The 21,309-nt window shown below is 41.1% G+C and overlaps 1 protein-coding gene and 1 long non-coding RNA gene across 3 annotated transcripts in view; both read left to right on the top strand.

Annotated features, from left to right (window-relative positions):
• LOC143296986 (uncharacterized) overlaps window positions 1–13,238 on the top strand; it is a 49,036-nt gene extending 35,798 nt beyond the window's left edge. The window contains exons 2-3 of one of the 2 annotated variants that reach the window (XR_013057211.1): window positions 12,114–12,242; window positions 13,172–13,238. This is a non-coding gene — a long non-coding RNA (uncharacterized LOC143296986). Of the gene's footprint in view, window positions 1–12,113; window positions 12,244–13,171 lie in introns of those variants that run through there. The other variant, XR_013057210.1, reaches the window with a different exon arrangement.
• A 1,248-nt stretch (window positions 13,239–14,486) lies between these two features.
• LOC143297094 (uncharacterized) overlaps window positions 14,487–21,309 on the top strand; it is a 44,445-nt gene continuing 37,622 nt past the window's right edge. Inside the window, exons 1-5 of the mRNA XM_076609266.1 lie at window positions 14,487–14,602; window positions 16,915–16,978; window positions 17,340–17,445; window positions 18,485–18,570; window positions 20,552–20,648. Of these exons, the coding sequence (XP_076465381.1) occupies window positions 14,487–14,602; window positions 16,915–16,978; window positions 17,340–17,445; window positions 18,485–18,570; window positions 20,552–20,648 (469 nt within the window). The remainder of the gene's footprint in view (window positions 14,603–16,914; window positions 16,979–17,339; window positions 17,446–18,484; window positions 18,571–20,551; window positions 20,649–21,309) is intronic.

The raw sequence follows: 21,309 nt of genomic DNA, 5'->3' as shown, positions 1-21,309 counted from the left end.
TAGAGTATATCCAACCTAATGTCTAACTGGGCTGTCTGCTTGGACCAAGCAGCGTCGCCTGTGACTGTAGAGACCGATGCGAGAGAGACAGTCTCTGTCGCAGCGGTCACATGTGTAAGGTGATGCTGGTATGTTGGCTGCCATCCATTTTCTGCGAGCTCGCTTTACTGCTGCAGCAGCTGACAGTTTGTCCTCACCAATCCGTAGCTGATTCTTGAGAGTGCTTCTCCAGCTGTTGCGGTCATCTGCAATGTCCTCCCAGGACTCAGTGTTGATCTCAAGCGCTTTCATGTCACGTTTGCAAACATCTTTGTATCTCAGCTGTGGGCGGCCGATGTTTCTCTGCCCCGTGGCGAGCTCTCCATAAAGGATGTCTTTTGGGATGCGACCATCTCCCATGCGGCGAACGTGGCCCAGCCAGTGCAGCCGACGCTGTCTCAGCATGGTATACATGGTCGGTAGGCCAGCGCGAGTCAGGACTTCGGTGTTTGTCACCTTGTCTTGCCAGGCGATGCCGAGTATGCGCCATAGGCTTCTCAGGTGGAAGGTATTGAGCCTTTTCTCTTGACGAGCATGTGTGGTCCACGCCTCACTGCCATACAGCAAGTGTGTATATATACATATATATAATTATACACACTTACATTAAACTGATTTGATTACACATTAAACTGATTTGATTTAATAATATATCAGCACCAGAAGTAAAAACAACAGCCAAAACAACCACCAAAATATCCCTGTATTATATATATATATATATATATATATATATATAGAGAGAGAGAGAGAGAGAGAGAGAGAGAGAGAGGGAGACACACACACACACACACACACACACACACACACACACACACATACTACAGGGATTTTTCGGTTATTGTTTATACTGTTGTTGTTTTTTTTAACTTCTGGTGCTGATATATTATTAAATCAAATCAGTTTAGTGTCGTCATAAAAAAATGCGAGGAAAATTGGCTTGTGGGCGTCAGGAAAAGGTAAGAGAGCATAACAACAAGACAACGTTTTTCATTCATATTAATGTAGATGTTAGAACACACTCAAAACGAAATAATTAGAATACTTAAAACCACATACTAGCTCTTTCGTTCTCACAAACTTCCAACTTCTCCTCCATCCCCGATCGCCGTCTTCCCTTCTCTCCCCCACGCCCTCCACTTCTATCACCCCACGCACGGGTCCCATGCCTCACCGTCTCTGGCAACTCCAGGCCACAACTTGGAAAAATAGTGCAAACTTTCAAATGCGGATGTCTTGGAAGTGAGTTGATGCAGGTCTGTTTATGTCGTCTTTTTGGACTTGGGAGGTAAAAAACTATACAGAAAGATGTACTGCACACATTATCCGGACATGTCCATTTTTTCAATTTTTTACGATCAAAGGGAAAGCAAACTGTGGTTGTATCAGGGTGGTGGTACTATCAAAGGGAAAGCAAACTGTGGTTGTATCAGGGTTGGTGGTACGATCAAAGGGAAAGCAAACTGGTTGTATCAGGGTGGTGGTACGATCAAAGGGAAAGCAAACTGTGGTTGTATCAGGGTGGGGGTACTATCAAAGGGAAAGCAAACTGTGGTTGTATCAATGGTGGTGGTACGATCAAAGGGAAAGCAAACTGTGGTTGTATCAGGGTGGGGGTACTATCAAAGGGAAAGCAAACTGTGGTTGTATCAATGGTGGTGGTACGATCAAAGGGTAGGTGAAACGGGGATAGGCGAATCGGACCTGCCCGTTTTGAAGTGTCCTGGTTGGTAAACTTGAACTGTAAATCTGGTTCGTGTTTCCAGATGTGTTGGTCTTACCCAGTTCGCACCCATTTGACGCATACCGTAGACCTAATCAATAGGCCATGCAGTGTTCTCTCCCTTTACATTCACTCTGTGGTCTCTCTGTCTGTCTCTGTCTCTCTTTGTGTCTATATCGCTGTGTGTCTCTCTCTTCATTTCTGTGTCTGTCTGTCTGCCTCTCTCTGTCATTCGTACTTATTTTGCTTTCAAGGTTTTCTAGGTTGTTAGATTGTCATTCATCATTTGGTGTGTGCGTCTGTGCGCGTGTTTCCGTGCTTAAGTTCCGCGCGCGCATGTGTATTCGTGCCAGCGTCTGCACGTGTGTGGGTAAGTGTGTATGTAGATCCTGTGTGAGTATGTGCTCGTGCGCGCGCGCAACAAAGCAGCGAACACAAAGATATACGCTCGCACGCACGCACGCACACACACACACACACACACACACACGCACACACACTCGCGCGTGCGCACACACATATACACACACTAAAAATACAAAACAAAAAAAAACTTCCGGATGAGTTAATGGAGTACAGTGACCGACGTAGTACACGGGCATGAAGCTGATATCCACTTAGGCAGAACGTTACATCGGAGCCGATACCCATCTTGGTGGAACAAAATAATCTGAAACGCTGCTGGATGCCTTTTTTCTTTTTATCATAGTAGTGGATGAAGTGAATGAAGTGAGTGATCTTCTAGGGATTCGAGTAACTTTGGACTGTAGAAAAGTAGCATGTTGATGTAAAGGTTTACGAGAAAGTTGTAAAAAAAAAAAAAAAAAAGTGTTCTGAGCCAGTTAATAAAAAAGTCGTAAATGGGAAAAAAAGTTACAAGCCGTTCGATAATGATAATGATAATAGATACTTGTATGTATGCCTATCTACGGTAAGAGACCAAGCTCAAAGTTCATTACTATCAGGGAATGATTGACAGAACAGGCTGCCTACGTGGGTAGATCCGACTGAGAGCTGCCTTTGGGAGTGCTCATCATTCGTTTCCTATTTCATTTAGTCAGACATGTAACCATGTACGTGTGTGACCGTAATGAAAAAGTTGGAAACGTGGAAAAGTTGTAAGCCAGTCGATGAACGTTGATCATAAAAATTGTAAACATCGAACAAAAAAAAAAAAAGAAAAAGAAAAGAAAAAAAAGCAAGCTGGTTGATTGAAAAGTTGTAAACGAAAAAAAAAGAGTTGTAAACTGGTTGATGAAAAAAGTTTTAAACGGAAAAAAAGTTGTAAGCCAGCTGGTGAAAAAAAGTTGTAAACGGCAGAGAAAATTGTAAGCCGTTTGATGGAAAAAAAAGAAAAAAAAGAAAAAAAGAAACGGGGGAAAAAAAAGTTGTAAGCCGTTGGATGAAAAAGTTGCAAACGAAAAAATAGCAGATGGATCGATGAAAAAGGCGCCAACAGAAAAAGTGGAGTGGTGACGTAATGGTAACGCGGCTGGGCTGGAAGCGACATAATCTGAGCGTACAGGATCGAATCCCACACTTGCCGGATTCCACCCCCCAGCCCCCTACTTCACTAGATCTTGAGTGGTGGTCTTGACGCAAGTGATTCGGATGAGATGATAAACCGAGGTTCCATGTTTACCATGCACTTAGCGCACGTAAAAGAACCCAAGGTAGCAAGAGGGTTGTCCATGTCAAATTATATAGCAAAATTCTCTCAGATGTACACGTTTGAGAGTGTGGTTGTGTATGACTAACCCGACAGAATGACAGACGAAACGAATGATGAGCATCTAGGGCAGCTCTCAGTTGGCTCTACCCAGGCATACAGACTGTTGTGCAGATGTTGTGAAGTGCTTATAGCGTGGTCTCTGACTGAGGATGGGCGCTATGCAGGTATCTATCTCAATCAAAAAAGGATTGTAATACGTTAAGTAAGCAAGAAAATATGTAGGAGGTTCAAAGATTTTAAGAATTTTTACATGAGGAACCAACTGTCGAAGACTGTGAGATAGATGAATTAGTAAATGGTATAGATGAATTAGTAACTGGTATACTAAAACTAGATACCAAAACTAGACATCAATGAAGCAAGTGAATTAGAAGGCTAGATAACATTTAAAAGGACAGGCCATGCACAAAAGATATGAAAAGCAACAAAAACCCATATATAACACAAAACTACTCAGACTGTAAAGTGTTAGTTTTTTCAGGCAACATCACTGGTCAGTTTTTTATTTGTTTTGATTCAGCTCTGCTGACTTAACACCCCCACACCCTCCCCTCTGTCAGTCTTCTCTTATGCCAGTGAAGTATGGTTTTCCATTTATATTAGCGATTTGGCTCTGTCTTTAACAGCACACTGTGAAAGGTTCGCAGATGACACGAATCTGCATGCTGCAAAATCAAACAGGGATGAATTATGTGCATCATTGCAAACAAATATTAATCAGTTAGTTGAATGGTCAGAGTTAAACCAGAGTTAAACCATATGAGCATAAATCCACATAAAACAAAATATATGATGATAACCATCAGACAAAAACGTCAGAACATCTCCGACATTTGTCTTCCCAGTTAATCAATGGTAAAAGCATCGAAGAAGTTGAATTCTGTAAATAAAGTTTTAGGGGTAGTAACTGACAACTTATGGTCTGAGCATGTAGGAATGATATGCAATAAGCTTACTCTCTCCAAAAAGATCTATCAGCTATCCTAGATCAAACATTTCTTAGATATCCATTCCAGTAAAATGTTTTTCCATGCTTTCATAGAATCTCATATAAATTATGCATCCATTATCCATTATCTGTGATATTATCTGGGATCTGGCAAGCGAAAATGTTCTCAGCCCCCTGCAAAGTACATATATAGACGTGCTCTGAAATTAGTTTTATTAAAATATTCTTTGTCCTTTACAGCCTATACAATATTGGAAATTCTTCCATTGAAATTGAACTCAAGTATAACAATGCAGTTTTCATGTTCAAAATATTATCTGGTTGTGCTCCACCATCAATTACTAGTTCCTTTCGTTTAAATATTAATCGCCATGCTCATAAGTTAATGCTGCCTCATTCTAGGATTGATCTTTTTAAATCCTGCCTCATGTATTCTGGTGGTTTGCTCTGGAACAATATTCCATCCTCTCTGCATAACCACACCTCATTAAATAATTTTAAAATGCATATCATTCTCATTTAGTGAAAGAAGTTGCCGACACCTTCAAATGATTTTGTTCGAAATTCTCTGATCCTTTGGCTTTGTCTCTCTGTTTCAGTCTGTCTGCAACTGCAGGCGTTATTGTATTATGCGCGAATGTTTACGTATCTATTTGTGTGTATCCGAATGTCCCCTGTGTACTTCATCGTCGTCATCATCGTCATCGTCATCATCATTATCATCATCATCATCTCTCTCGCTCTCTCTCATTGCACTACAACCAATTGTATATGTATGTAATTTTTGTAATGAATGCAAGTATTGTGATCATGCAATGTAAATATCACAGTGTATTTGAGTGTTTTTCAAAGTCATGTTTTATTTACATAAGCCTTTGTTATTTTTTGAATATTTTGATGTAATATCTTTTTGCCCTGAGGGCTAGATGTAAAAAAAGCATCTGCATGCTAATTCCACTTCCCTCATTTTAAAAAGTTCGTTTGTCCGTGTTCTCTCTCTCTCTCTCTCTCTCTCTCTCCCTCTCTCTCTCTCAATTTCCTGTCTTAATGGTATTGCGGCCACGCTACACTGCTCATCATTGATACTCCCGTACGCTCGTCTGCTCAGGCGGAAAAACCTGCCATCTGTGCGAAAGCGGAACTCAGTACCCACACTGCCATGACGGAAAGCATCGTTAAGCATGAAAACAAATAGCATGCTGAAGAGTAGGTGTCAGAACGCATCCTTGGAAATTGGTTTGAGTGTTCACCGTCGTCCTGCACACTGGCTTGCATGCCAACGTGGAACTGCCAGACCATCGTGACAAACGTGTCTGGACAGCTTAGCTTGAACATGATTCTCCAAAACGGAGAATTCTACAAATTCTCCAAAGGCCATGACGGTTGTCGGTGTCGAAGGCCTTAGTCAGATCCACGAAGGTGGTGTAGATACCGACATTTTGGTCGCGATACTTCTATTGAAGTTGTCCAACAGCAAAAATTGTTTAACAACAGCAAAAATTGTTTAACATAGTCAGATATGTTAACCTCTTCTGTTACGCTTTCCATATACAGTTCTTCAAAAAAATTTCTTAGTCTCTTCTAACATTTCATCTGTTTCTAATAACATCCGACCTTGTTTTGTCTGTAATTTCAACATTTGTTTGCTTTTATAATGTCTTTTCTCCAACAAGCAGAAGTATTTGTTAATCTTGTCTCCTTGTAATGCCCATTTTACTTTTGACCTCAGAATTATTCCCTCCGTCTTTATTTTTTCTAACAACTGTTCCTTTTTTTCCTGTAATAGTTTTAAGTCATCTTCATTGGGTGGGAACCTTTTCTCTAACCTTTGTATGTCTTTTTTCTAATATCTGTTCATTTTTATTGCTTCCTTTTTTTCTTACTTATGCTATAACTTATTGTTTTTGCCCATATTTCAATGAGAAGCGTGTCAAGAAATAACTGATCTGAAAATGTCAGATGAATTTGATCATTTGCTATATTCTTAATATTTTCTCTTTCATATGGAAGGTCAGAATACTGTTTCTTCACTGATTCAATGGTGTCATTAACTAGATTAACTTATGTACTGTCTCTAGTAAGGAAGAATTAAATTTCCAAAAAAAACTTGTATGTTTTCCCTCTGCTTTAAAGGTGATTTCTATCTTAACCAGGGAGTGATCACTTCGATATCCATACAAAATATCTGCGTCTTTAATTTTTGTAATGAGTGTATCAGAAAACAAAATGAAGTCTAGACGACTTTGTTGCAATGGATTTGACCTTCTCCAAGTAAAACGAAGAATTTCAGGATTGAATTCCCTCCATACATCCACCAGTTCCATTTCTGTCATAATTCCCAAAACAGTTTCCTGTGCCTTAACATTATTAACACATCTATAATAATACATCTATAATTGCAATAATTTATGCTAGGGTTGTATTATTATTATTATTACTATTATCATCATCATCATTATCATTATTGTTATTATGATGCTTCGTCTTCTTCTTCTTATTGGTGTTGTTGTTTTGTTGTTGCTGCTGCTGTTGTTGCTGTTGTTATTGTGTTTCTGTCTTTGATTCTGTTTCTTTGATTGTGTTAAAACAACAACAACAACAACAAAACACACAGATAAAGCGGCTTCTGTCATCCCCTCCCCGCCCCGCCCCCCCAGACGAATGGAATTGTCCATCAAGTTCACAAAGCACAACACCTGTGCTCTATTCTCACCGGAAATGAATCGCTCCAGGTTTGATCAGTTGATCTTGTCCTCGACAGATAAGTGTGTAAAACCTTACGATTGAATCTGTCCACTGTTCAGGCCCGGTGTAGCAGTTTGTTCGTAGCCCCATTGGTTTCTGTCCGGGGCTTAAATCTGGTGAACCCGGATTGACCCCAGGGTCTGTGTAGTCTAGCCTGTTGGCCTTCCGCCCCATGGTACACACAAGACATTCGACTTGCAAAACGCAAACGTCTTTTGCCTGCTTCATCCATTCAGTCCCTTCAGCGCATACAAAACTCTGCTGCCCGACTCGTCCTCAGAAAGAAAAGATCTGAGCACATCACTCCTATTTTGCAACATCTCCATTGGCTCCCTGTCTCACACAGAATAAAGTATAAGATCAGCACTCTTTGTTATAAATATATTCACAAATCTGTCCTTTCCTATCTTTGTGGCTGCCTTCACCTCTACACTCCATCTCGGTCTCTACGATCGGCTTCGGATCCACTCTGTTTACACATGCCCAGATTCAAACACTCCACTGTTGGACGCCGTTCTTTCTTTGTCTCTGGACCTTATATTTGGAATGAACTTCCTCTTTCGCTTCGTCAGGTCTCCGCACTCATCTCTTTCAAGTCTGGCCTTAAAACCCACCTCTTCACAAGATTGCCTCCCTCCGCTACCTCTTCCTTGTCTTCAGTTTCTTCAGTTTTAGAGTTATGCATGCGTGTGAATCACTGGTGTGAAAGTGCTTAGATTTGTCTCTGCACAAGATTCAGCGGTATATGAATACCATTATGATGATGATGATGATGATGATGATGATTATTATTATTCCCTGGGGTAAACTTAGACTAGTTTGCCGAGTGGAAAACTTAAAGTGGTGACTAGTTTTTATTGTACTCTTTTTTACCCTTGACTTGAAGTAGTTGCTAACGTGGCGATAACCTTCAGATGGCCTTAGTGGTCGGCGAGGCTCTTGGCACCATAATTTGATTTGATTTAATTTGACTAGTTTGCCCCCCCCCCCCCCCCCCCTTCGATTTCGTAGTTGAGGCCTACCCATCTTCTTGTTGAGTAGGAGTATCCTGCTGGACTAGCTAGGATTGGATCTCTCCTTTATTCGTTTTCCACTTCTAACACATTTCGTGTCATATTTTTGGTCTTTGATATTTGCTGTTTGGACGTTCGTTTCTTTTCTTATCCAGTTGTTGATTCAAACTTGTCCAAATCAACCTCACGTTCCGTCACGTTGTTGTGGGGAGAGTTTCAGTGCAGGCTATCAAAGTAGGAGTCCCACACCTTTGCTTCTGCTAAGTTTAATGGAGAGGGTGAGGGGAGGTCCAAAAAGGCTTACCCAGAACGCCCCCTATATTTTTCAATGGCTTGAGAGCAAAGAAATGGAGGTACTATTTTTATCTGGAAGGAGGGACAGGGTCAATTTTGACTGGTCACAAATGACCCTGGGGGGTTGATGATCCAGCGGAGGGGGAGGTGTGGCAGGTGGGGGTGGTGGTGTGAGGCTGCTGCATATGTCAGTCAACACTGATGTTTGTCTCCCGTGTATAAATATAAAGCTTTCAGTGCAGGACGCGTGTGGTGTTCTTTCCTTTGACGCACCATATTTCCCGTTGGTAAAGAGCAGTGTCTTGGTTAAAAACCAAAGATGGAACGGTTCAAGTTTTGGTCAGTCAGTTTCGTCTGTCTGTATTGCTCCTTTATTGTGATAACGGCTTCGTCAAACAAGGTACGAGGATGTCACAATATGACTGTTGCATTTGTAGATAAAATAATGAACAATATTTCTTTTTTACTTCTTCGCATGAGCCTTGTTTTATTCAAACAGCAGTTCAATGATCAATTTTGGTCTGTCCGTACCTTGCTTTAGTTAAGCCTGTGTTTTTTGTCGGCGGGATGATATGGACTGAAAGGAATAACATACTGAAATCAATGCCCTGCGGGGTCCACTCAGTCAGGGACGTGACCTGCCAGCTGCTTTGGCGAAGCGTGCTGGTGACTGGGAGGACACGGATTCAATTCCTGTGAGGTGGGTTTTTTCGGCACTTGGCCAGCTCCTACCCAGAGCTGAGTAAGCTATGGGATCAAACGGAAAGACTGAGACCACACAGTGGAGGGTCATCCAATTAACGGATGGCGTCTTTGGGAGTGTTGCTCAAATTTCCTGACCAACACTGCAGGTGTCAGCATATCTAAGTCTGGCTGATGTCGGGATATGATCATAGGGGACTGATGCAAGCTTGAGGACCATAACTTAGAACTTGAATAAATGAGAAACTACGACACAGAAAAACGTGAATAAGATTTCAGCAAGTAAAAAACACAAAATACTTCATGTGTCAAAGATTTATTTTTCAGCTACTTGCAAACCAAGAGGTAAACAGAATATTTTCAATTAAAAGAGAAAGCTCATTTTACCATTAAGTGGAGCTAAGTTAAGCATTCAGTGCATGATATAATATGAGCACAGGTGCTAAATGTAACATTATGACTGTCATGTGCCCAAATTACTGTCATTGCATATATGTTAATTAACGTCAAAATAAAGCAACATAACATTTCAGTATGCAGACATATAAATGCACCAAGACATAAGCGGTTACGTGGACAGGCGATGAGTCAATAAAACACTTATTTGTTTATTTTTTAATAGTCTCAGCATGTCGAGTCTGCACACAAACATTGACGTTTACAAAAGTGGCTCACAGTTCGCCTGCGTGGATCTGGGAGTTTACTTTGGAGGAATCATAGTCCAAAAGCCTCAAGTAGTAATGAATAACATGTTGAAAAAGCGTAAAATCCGTAGAACACAAAACACAACTGTCCACGACTTGGTTTGATGTCGCCATTTTGGTTCAGAAAGTCAACAAACTTCACTTTGACAGAACGGGGCTGTTTCACAAGAAAAAAAAGAAAGTGATAGTATATATACAACATTAAAAGTAAACATCACACCGATTTTAGTTTTATATATCGTTCGTGTCACTTCCGTATTCAGAAACCCATCCATGGTCACTCTCGCACAATACCACGAGGACGTATATTTGCATACGGTCCTTTGTATCCACGCCCCTTTTGTAGCAACGTGAGAGGCCTGCGAATTCGTCGTCTGCTGGAAACATCAGTCCGGAGCATTGCTCTGGGAGCAACACCCCGGTCCTTGGCAACAGACTCCTGTTGGTCTGGCTCCGGTCTGAGTTCTGACTGTCATCGGTTCCGAACAACATTGGACTGAGTTGGTCCGCCTGTCGTAAGAGAGATCCTGCGAAAAGGGTGTGTTGGTGTCAGCTAGAGTTCTGCCTGGCAACACCAGCCTTGGTCTTGACGAAGATTTTCCCCATCCTTGTCCAGCACTCACCTGTTGTCTCCACCAGTCTAGCTCTGTTATACAGCACATAGTTGTCTTTTGTTAAATCTTCCACAATGACCACTGACCTTGAGATTTGTCCAGGTGCCTTTCTCAGTTTCTTTCTGTTTCAGACTATTTCGTCCCTCGTTTTTCTCGAGACGCAGTTTCACAGTTTCAGTTTGTCAAGGAGGTGTCACTGCGTTCGGACAAATTCACATACATGCATCACATCTGGTAGGCAGATGCCTGACCATTCAGCATAACCCAACGCGCTTTGACAGGCCTTGAATGCATGCATATATACTTGTGTAGCTATCCGTGGATTCCTTCTCCAGAATTTTGCCAGAGGACAACACCCGTGTAGCCATGGGTTCTTTTTTTTTTAGTGTGCCATGTACGTGCAGCACACAGGACCTCGGTGAATAGTCTCATCCGAACGACGAAACGCTCAGTTCGATTTTCCAAACTTGGGAGAAAGGGCGAGAGCAGAGCAGGATTCGAACCTAGGCCCTCATGGACTCTGTATTGGCAGACGAGCGTCTTAACCATTCTGCCACCTTCCTCCTTGACAGGAAGCGAACGATGGTTGCCCTCGGACCACTGTCTGAATGCTTGTTGCGTCCTGGGTGCAGTACTGCATCTAGATCTTTGGCTGTGATTGAGCGTAACCCTGGCTGATTGCGGAAGATCTCCAGCACCGTTTCTTCGCACTGCCATGGTGTTTCTCTGTCTGGTTCTTTTACGTTGTAAATCCTGATGTTGTAGTTCCTAGAAATTAGGAATTAGGTTCGTTTTTTAGTGGTTCACAATTGATCATCAGTTTCAAGTAATGCAGCGAAGGCTTCAACTGTTATGAGGACTAGATTTTACACACCAGAGGATACTGTGTGTTTTGGTAAAATGTAAGAAGTATGAAGTTTGGCATCTTACCTTCAACAGTGGATTGAAGTATGTGGTAGTGAATTTATTGCGGTGCGGACAGACTGATAAAAGTTTTTTTTTCAGCTTGTTTGGACTTTAGACAATAAACACTTTTATTTAAATTTTGTGGACTTTGAATGAGAACAGATTTTCACTATGTGGACCTTTTGTGTCTGCTTTTTTTTTCGTGAGTGACTGTTTTGTTTTTGTTTTTTTGTTTTTGTTGTTGTTTTTCCTTTCTGTGCTGCTTTTCTACAGAATTCAGATATGAGGACTTCGGACTGTATTTATAACTTAGTAAACCGGTGACCTGGCTAATAATATAAGCTTTCCATCCCGAATAGGTTGTTGTGTTTGTTTTTAAACAAGAAAGATTGCGAGCGTGGAAACTATTTCTTTTTTGCATTATGGAATGAGTTGACTTGCACACGAAGTTACGTAATATGATGGTTTGTATGGTGTTGTTGAAGAGAGATTTTACATGAAAATAATTAGTTGTCATAAATTTTTCATTTCGTAAACGTGAGAAATCTAACTGGGTTTGTTGCAAGTTAAGATTCATGAATGCAAGTGTATGCACGAGAATACGCACAAACGAATAGCTTTCAGACAGTGGGGCACAAGAAACAGGAACAACATGACTTGGCTGGGTATTGAAAACAAAGGATGCCTTTCAGGAGAAACAATATGCACGAGCAGCTTCTGCAGGAGCAGCTGTGTTCACAGAGACTTGGGACGGACAAGGGTCGGTGGTGACCAGCCATGGTGCCCCCGTCAGCGAGGACCTGCATGGAGAAAAAAGCCAGGTCTGTTCTTGATTGTTCGTTTGTTGTTTTGTACGTGTTATTTGATTATTTGCCTTTGATGAATTTTGTGTGTGTGTGTGTGTGTGTGTGTGTGTGTGTGTGTGTGTGTGTGTGTGTGTGTGTGTGTGTGCATATATGCTTGTATGTATCTAAGTATATCTATCTATATATCTATATATATATTTGCTATGTACATTCTACACTTATATACTTTTGATGCGTTGTCTTGTCATAGTTTGTAATGTTTTCTCTCTTAGTTGGACTGACCTGCATGTTTTCATGGATGGTATGACGTATTGTAATGTATTCATGTTGGAACTATTGTATTGTAAAGCGCCTGGAGCAAAACTGACAAGACATAATGATGATGATGATTAGTAGTAGTTGTAGCAGCAGGAGTTGTAGTTTTTGAGACTTTAGTGGCATTGTGGCCATTCTATCAAGACAGGGCAAAGAATCGAAAATTATTCATTGGTTCTATTTCTAGAACTTTTCAGCCAATAAAAAAAATCTGTAGAATGGTAGCACACTTTAAAGGAAAAGGAAATATCTTTTTTTTCTTTGTCGTCGTCAGACTCGAGAAAAAGGAATGGCATATCTTCACTTAGTGCCATACTTTTTTTTTTTTTTTTTTTCATGTATTACAAATATGATTTCAAGGAGAGGACATGGACACTTTTTAATGAAGCCGGATATTGTTTTAATAAAGTGTGCTTGTTTGTTTGTTTGTTTTTTTGTTTGTGTGTGTGTGTGTGTGTGTGTGTGTGTGTGTGTGTTGCGTTTGCTTGCTTGCTTGCGTGCGCGCGCGCATATGTATAAAGAGAGAGAGAGAGAGAGCGCGGAAAGAAAGAGAGAGAGAGAGAGGGGTGGAAGAGGGAGAGAGACTCAATTCAGTTGCCTCGCCACAGTTACCCATTGTTTAAATGCAGGAACAAAAAGAAATCGAAACCTATTCCTCAAAGGACTTGGAAATTATACGCAACCAGATGATTAAAAATGGGGTGAGTTGTCTTTTCCCATTCTCTGTAACATAATTTATTGCAATTTTTCTTTTATGTCCATTTCAGTTGCTCGTATATATGTTTCTCGTTTAAGAAGTGGCGGTGGTGTTAAGGATGGTGATTGTGGTGGATTTATGATAATGCTGATAACAATAATTACAATGATTATTATTATCATCATCATTGTTGTTGTTGCTATTGCCATTCCTGTTGTTGCTGGCAGTAGTAGTAATGGTTGGTTGTGGTAGAAGTGGCAGTAGTAGGCCCAAATAGTAGAAGTATTTGTATCATCATGTCCCTTGCTGATGTTGTTGTTCTCACAAAGACTGAAGACATATATTGACAAATACGCGTTGCATGCTGTGTGTGATCCTTCTGGCTGTCTAAATATTCCTGCTCTCCTCCCTCAGACTACCTTCCCAGCTTTCTTTCTCTCTCACTTATTTACCGCCTCTCTCTCTCTCTCTCTCATTCTCTCCCTCTCTCTCTCTCCTGCCATGTCTCTATAGGGTGCCACGGGAAAATACCATGGTTTCAGTTGTATAGCGTCGTAAAAGAAAATAATTCCTCTTTGAACTTCATTTTACACACCGCCTCTACTGATGCGTGTGAGCATGGATTTCTTTGTTCGTGTGTGTACAGTGACTGTTAGTATACAGGCTGTTGCATTGCTTCAAACAGCACCTAGAGGACGAAGATACAGCGGAGCATCCTAAACGAAGACGTCGAAGTCTGTCTCGCCGAAAGAGGTTTGTGACAAAAGACAGATGGTATTCCTGGCCCAAAGGCATCGTCCCCTTTGACTTCAACATGGAAGTCATTAGTAAGTGAATGAGGGGAGTGCGAGAGAGAGAGGAGGAGAGAGGAAGGGTTGGGGGGTTGGGGGGGGGGGGAAGAGAGGGGGGTAATATAATACATAAAGTTTGATGTATAAAAATCCATTAAAACCAACCGCTTTCTGATGGATTACACTAAAAAAGCAAGATCACCGCGGTGGTGCTATGCGAAGGTCAGACATCTTCTTTTCTTTCTTTCTTTCTTTCATTCTTTCTATTTATAATAGCAGATGTGCACTGTGTCAGGATTAGGCTGCACCTTCGAACTGAAATTAATACTGAAAAGGTAATGCCCTAGACATCGTGTCACCTGTAGGTTTGATGAAGATTCTCCCCCATAGCCCCACCCTCCAGTTTTATACGTTTGATGGGCAGGTGAGCACTACAGATTCGAAGCATTGGTTGCGATGACGAAGTTTCACAAGTACACCTGCATCCGTTTTGTACCTTGGGTGCCGGGAGAAACCATGGCGAAGTACGGACTGACAGAAGAATCTCACCTCACCATTACCAAAGGATCCGGGTAAACAAGCCAATCATCTTCAGTATCTGTTATTCCTGTAGTTAAAGAATGGAGCCACACGAAAAGAATTATTATGGCATACGAGCTGGGCTTCGGTCGTTATTCCAATCAAATGGAGCAGATTGCAAGTAGGCTCTACATCATCACTGAATAAGACAGAAAATGTTGAATAATTATGTAAGAAAGTCTCCCTTGGCAGTTCATATTGTTCCTGTGATAAGGGATTGGAGGTCAGAGAACATGTGACTGAAATCAATTATCAATTATTTTCAATATTCAGTGAATGAATTTCAGCCATCATAGCAGTTAAACATAACTGTCTGCACGAACACTGTATGTCTCGTAATATGTTAATCAGAAACTCAGTTAAAAAAATTATGATGGTTTTCAGCTTTGGAGCGATGTGTTTCTCTCCTCCCAAATTAGGTAACTTAAAAACCAATTAACCAGGCTAAACTCTTAGCATGGATTCCATTGGTATTCGTTGTCAGATGGCGTTGCATGTGTTCCACCATAACCAGCTACAAAAGAGCGATAGATTAAGTGTTACGGTGCCATGCTGGACTGACATCGTTTTTGTCTTCTGTTAATTCTGATATACAGGATTCAAAAAAAGTTTAGGACCACTTCCGAACTTGCACAGTTTTCTTCTTAGGGTTATGATGAAATGATTGTTCGGCAAGTGGCACAGTTTTCGTCTTAGGGGTATGATGAAATGATTGTTCGGCAAGTGGCACAGTTTTCTTCTTTGGGGATGATGAAATGATTGTTCGGCAAGTGGCACAGTCTTTGTCTTAGGGATATGATGGAATGATTGTTCGGCAAGTGGCACAGTCTTTGTCTTAGGGATACGATGGAATGATTGTTCGGCAAGTGGCACAGTTTTCTTCTTAGGGGTATGATGAAATGATTGTTCGGCAAGTGGCACAGTTTTCTTCTTAGGGGTATGATGAAATGATTGTTCGGCAAGTGGCACAGTTTTCGTCTTAGGGGTGTGATGAAATGATTGTTCGGCAAGTGGCACAGTTTTCTTCTCAGGGGTATGATGAAATGATTGTTCGGCAAGTGGCACAGTTTTCTTCTCAGGGGTATGATGAAATGATTGTTCGGCAAGTGGCACAGTTTTCTTCTCAGGGGTATGATGAAATGATTGTTCTGCAAGTGGCACAGTTTTCTTCTCAGGGGTATGATGAAATGATTGTTCGGCAAGTGGCACAGTTTTCTTCTTAGGGGTATGATGAAATGATTGTTCGGCAAGTGGCACAGTTTTCTTCTTAAGGGTATGATGAAATGATTGTTCGGCAAGTGGCACAGTTTTCTTCTTAGGGGTATGATGAAATGATTGTTCGGCAAGTGGCACAGTTTTCTTCTTAGGGGTATGATGAAATGATTGTTCGGCAAGTGGCACAGTTTTCTTCTTAGGGGTATGATGAAATGATTGTTCGGCAAGTGGCACAGTTTTCTTCTTAGGGGTATGATGAAATGATTGTTCGGCAAGTGGCATGAACGCTGTGAGCAGACGGTGTAACTGACCGGCCTATGAATTCGATCTTGTAGGAAAAGTGTTCGCAAATCATCCTTCAGCATCAGAGCTGTTAAAGGATGGAATGCGCTATCAAAGGTAACAAAATCAGCTAACAATATAACCCACTTAAAAAAATCTTCTGGATAAAGACTCTAGATCATTAGCTCAGAAATATGATTTTGACAATGAATTGATAGGCAAATTAGCATGCAAATGCAAACCCCAAAATACATATTTCAAGAAGGGACGTGGGAAAGCCCAACTTCTGCATCTGTGTCTGTATCTGGATCGCGTCGACAGAACTGCTGTGCATGGTGAAATCAAGTGAATTGTGACACACCAGTATAAGTTTATCCCCATGTTTAGGAAAACGTACATGTACATTAAAATGTGTGGGAACAAATCGAGCTATGTTACGTTTAATCAGTGGTCCGGCGCAGTATGCGCACACACCAAATATGTACACAAGGTAAAATCAACATGGACGTCTTTTTTCAGTTTTTTTCACCAGCTAATACACTCTCGCTAACTGCCAACCTACAGCTGCGGACATACTATTTGTTTTAAAATGTGTTCATTAATGCCCCATTTCAGTTCAATCGTCTGTTTTCTTTCAGTCAGGTACACTGATGTAGACATGTGGTGATACAGACACATGTACTGATACAGGCAGTGTACTGATACAGCCGCATATACTGATACAGACACGTAAGAAGTAACGGGATATGTAAAGTCCATCTGTGAACTCAGGTCCGTAGTCACATGACAACGTGTTTCATTGTTGCAGATGTGCGGCTGTACAGGGTAACTACCATGATGGCGATGGACAGTTCAACAGCTGTTGCGGTCGGGTAAGATGCGAATCTGACCACACACACACACACCCACGCACGCGCGCTGTGTGTGTGTGTGTGTGTGTGTGTGTGTGTGTGTGTGTGTGTGTGTGTAGATAGGTAGGTAGGTACGAAAGCAATTATGCTTTATGTATTATATTTTTTCATTACTGTTGTACCTTGTTTTTGCGAGTTTTTTTATAGTGTGTGTGTGTGTGTGTGTGTGTGCAGATAGATAGATAGACAGATATAGATAGCTAGATAGCTAGCTAGATAGCTAGTTAGATAGATAGATAGATAGATAGATAGCTAATTATGCTGTACGTACTTTATTTTTTCCTTACTTTTGCACCCTGTGTTTTTTGGTTTGTTTTTTAAGCGTGTCTGCATCCACGAGCTAGGTCACAGTCTGGGTTTGTGGCACGAACACCAAAATCCGTGGCGTGAATCCATCATGAAACTGGACAGGAGTAAAATTTCTGGAGGTAAATCTGTGAAAGTGTGGTGACAGAGTGGGGGAGAGCAGAGGAGAGAGAGACAGACAGACGGACAGATTTATGACACAAATTATTCCTATGGGGCTACAGCAGAATTGCTATATATCATTGTAATTGATAATATGAACAGTGCAGCTCTTCACAAACAAACAACTAGCAAAATTAAGTAACAAGTCTCTCTATTACAATATTCGTTGAAATGTTTTATAAAGAAAAAGATACAAAGCAAACTTACGTTTAGTGTCTTTCGATATCATCAGTATACAAATTCGAGATAAAAACACGGATACACGTAACAGTCTTTGGAAGAACTTGGACTCGAAGGTCTGTAAGGACAGGACATTTCAAAACGAAGTGAACTTTCGACTTGTCTGGATTCCTTGCACAAAGGGTACAGAAACTCGGAATGGCATGTGGCTTATCTATGAATGTCCAATTCAGAAATATCAAATCTAAATCTAGTCTAAGTAAGTCGCAGGTGCGTGTTCAAATTAAGCACAAGATATCGTTTCACTAAATGATTAGAAATATAAACTCTATACATACCCCATCTTTTGCTTGACTGGATGTGACTTTTCCACTCTTGCCTTACACAGTGTATGAACGGTTGGCGGGAATTTTGCATAATTCCTACTTCCTAACCTCCTACTTGATATTCCCATGCATACTCAAGCTCATGTTCAAATAACCATATCCGTACATTCGACACCCAGCTTATTTCGCCTCTTAGTCATACAGCATGATGTAGGATTTACTTGGTCATTGATTATCACAACTTCAGTGGTGTTGTGTTGTGTTGTGTCGTGTCGTGCCGTGCAGTATCGTGGTGTGTGTGTGTGTGTGTGTGTGTGTGTGTGTGTGTGTGTGTGTGAAAGAGAGAGAGTGTGCATGTGTGTCTTTTTACTCATCTCTGTCAACTTCGTTCCTACCTGCTTGTCCAACGTGCATGCCTGTAATTATGCCCACCAGCGACCATATCTTACCAGCCTGTCTGAGGCTTTTCCTTGTTTTCTTCTTGTGTCAACAGGTGCAGGATGGACTTACAACGCGAGAGCTGAGGGCACGGAGGTGTATCAGTATGACACGACCAACCCCATGCACTACGGAGGCAAGGTAACGCTATCCTGTGTATTATCTTAAAACATTTGTTGTTCTCATTATTAGTGCAGCAGTTAATGTAGGGATATCGGGCAAACCCTTCAGCATGATATTGTTGATTCAGTGCAAGGTGATTTTCAGAGATTGACAGAAGCATGCTGTTGGACCAACAGCAGAGAGAAAGAGAGATTGTCGAAAGCTTACAGCTGGGCTCTGTGATCAATGATTACTCCACTGAATTGGGAATTCATTTACATCTAAGTCTTTTGTGAAGGCCTGTGGCTAGGATGCGCTGTCTAACACTAATACCACGAGAACGACACATCCATATGTTTTTTGTGTCTTTCCTTATTTGTTAAAATCATGATAAGGAACGCAGATCACTGTGACTGGTTTTGAGTTTGCTTCCCGTGGACCATAAACCTTTTTGTTACTTTTTAAAAGTATTTCAGATAAACCGATAATTCCAAATTCTGAATAACATATTTAAAAAGATAATAAAAACAAGTAATTAGTTTATGGACCAGAGTAAGCAATCCCCCTTTGTTTTTACTTCAGCCTTGCCATATCACGGTTCTTTCCCTTAGTCCGTTTGCAGCCTGCATGCTTCCAGTTCATTCACGAGATTTCCGTGGGAAATTTTGATGACATGCCCGTTACACGCTGATCAATACGATAGACAGTACATCAGATGACGCTTTGTGAAGTCGAAAGAAGAAACGTTCAAGGGTTTTCCCTTGAAGGGGGAAAAAAGATCCGTCTGCAAAGTTTGTATACAGCTTTCGTAACCTACATTGTCTGCTCATATCAATTCTATAAAAAAAAAAAAATGTTCGTATGCAATCTCTCTCTCTCTCTCTCTCTCTCTCTCTCTCTATATATATATATATATATGTGTGTGTGTGTGTGTGTGTGTGTGTGTGACATTCACCCAAGTCACAAGGTCCCAATGGGCTAAACATTAAAGTATCATGGTGTAAAGCGTCATCTCTCTCTCTCTCTCTCTGTTTATATCAGAATTTAGAGATAGATTGATTTGTTCTTTTAAGCAAAATTGGCATTCAGATATGGAAAGCAAAGAGAAATATAGTTGGTTTTTCTCATTCAAAAGTATATTTCATACTGAAAAATATCTAACAGTCATCACAGGTAAGTGGCACAGGTTAAATTATGCAAGATTTCGGCTACGGACATTTGTTTCAATGCAAATAAATTGTGATTTCAACCTGCAGCATCCACAGAATTGCCATGTCCTTTGTGTGCATCTAGTGTAGATGACGAAAAACATTTTTTGTTTCATTGTAAATTATACGATAAAGTAAGAGAAAAATGTACATTTTTTGAATCTCATCTAGCTAAAAGACATGATGTTTTTTCTGTTTTATCGTCTGATGATGAATATGTCATACAGTCAGTAGCTAAATTTATCTCAGAAGCACAAAAAATAAGGCATAATCACAATGATCAGAACACACCAGAGTAAATGAGGAGGATATCCATATGTAAATTTTATTTTCTTATGTTAATTTGGTAAGGTAGATAATTGATATATTGAACTATTTCACTCCTAGAATGGGTGGTCGAGTTTGAATGATTAGTTTCTTTGTGTGTGTGTGTGTGTGTGTGTGTGTGTGTGTGTGTGTGTGTGTTCCGCTTGCTTAATGTATCGTGAGAGAGTTATATTTAGAGATTTTGTTTGTTTGTTTGGTGATGAAATGCTGTTAAGCAGAATGTTGCTTTGCATTTAAGGGGATTTAAGAATTAATCCCCGTCACCCCCTTGTCAATAGACCCTTACAGGTAATGACAATAAAAATGTCAAAGCGTCAAAGCGTCTCTGGCTTGTTGCCAAAAAAAGCAGCTATGTTTTCTCCACTACCCTCGTGAAATAAAAATTTGTTTCGTTTCTCAAAGACTGGAAGGCCTACACGTATCATATTTATTATTTTGTTGTACGTAGTTTCTTTAACGTTGTTAATAATTTTATTTCTGAACAGGCATTCAAGATCCTCTATGAAGACCTGAGGCCGCTGATTACTTTCAACAGCAGGTACTACATGTACAAGGATGTGTCTCTGTACCACCAGTGCAAAGGTGAGTTGTCGCAGATTTGTTTTGAGCGTGCTCGCGTTCGTTTGTTCTTTTGTTTGAGGCGTAATATGAAAACAATGGAGGTGGACCGTCAGGCTCGACGATGACATCTGTATGCGGGGGAGGACTCACAGGTGACTGTAGAGTCCAAGGCGGGAACGGCAAAGATGTCCGCAATGGGGACAGGGAAACTGGCCTGGCGGTTTGGGTGCTTCTACTGCTGCCTCCCTTTTTGCACGGGCCTCAGTGATGCTGTCACGTTGGTTGTCTTCAAATGTCTCTATTGCTTCGCGCGTCATAGCACGCCATCCAGTTCGATCCTGTGCTCACTCCTCAAGTTGTTTGGGGGTTATTCCAGTGTGGGCGATGTTGGCCTTGATACAGTCTTTGAAACGTTTCAGTGGCCTGCCGTGCTTTCTCTTTCCCTCACGGAGCTCGCCATAGGGTGGCTTTGGGACTGTCATTGTCTAACCGGATGACATGCCCCGTCCATCAGAGTTGGGCTTTCAGGATCATGGCTTCCATGTTTTAGGTCTCTAGGCAGTCCAGGACCTTAAGGTTTGTGATCCTGTCCTGTCATTTGATGCCCAGGATTGAGCGCAAGCTTCGAATGTGAAAGCGCTCCAACAGTTTGATGTGCCTTTCATACAAGGTCCAGGTCTCA

The sequence above is a fragment of the Babylonia areolata genome, chromosome 22 (genome assembly GCF_041734735.1).
Source record: "Babylonia areolata isolate BAREFJ2019XMU chromosome 22, ASM4173473v1, whole genome shotgun sequence".
NCBI classification, from domain to species: Eukaryota; Metazoa; Mollusca; class Gastropoda; order Neogastropoda; family Buccinidae; genus Babylonia; species Babylonia areolata.
Note: the sequence above shows the minus strand (reverse complement) of the source record. Positions and strands in the feature narration are given on the sequence as shown.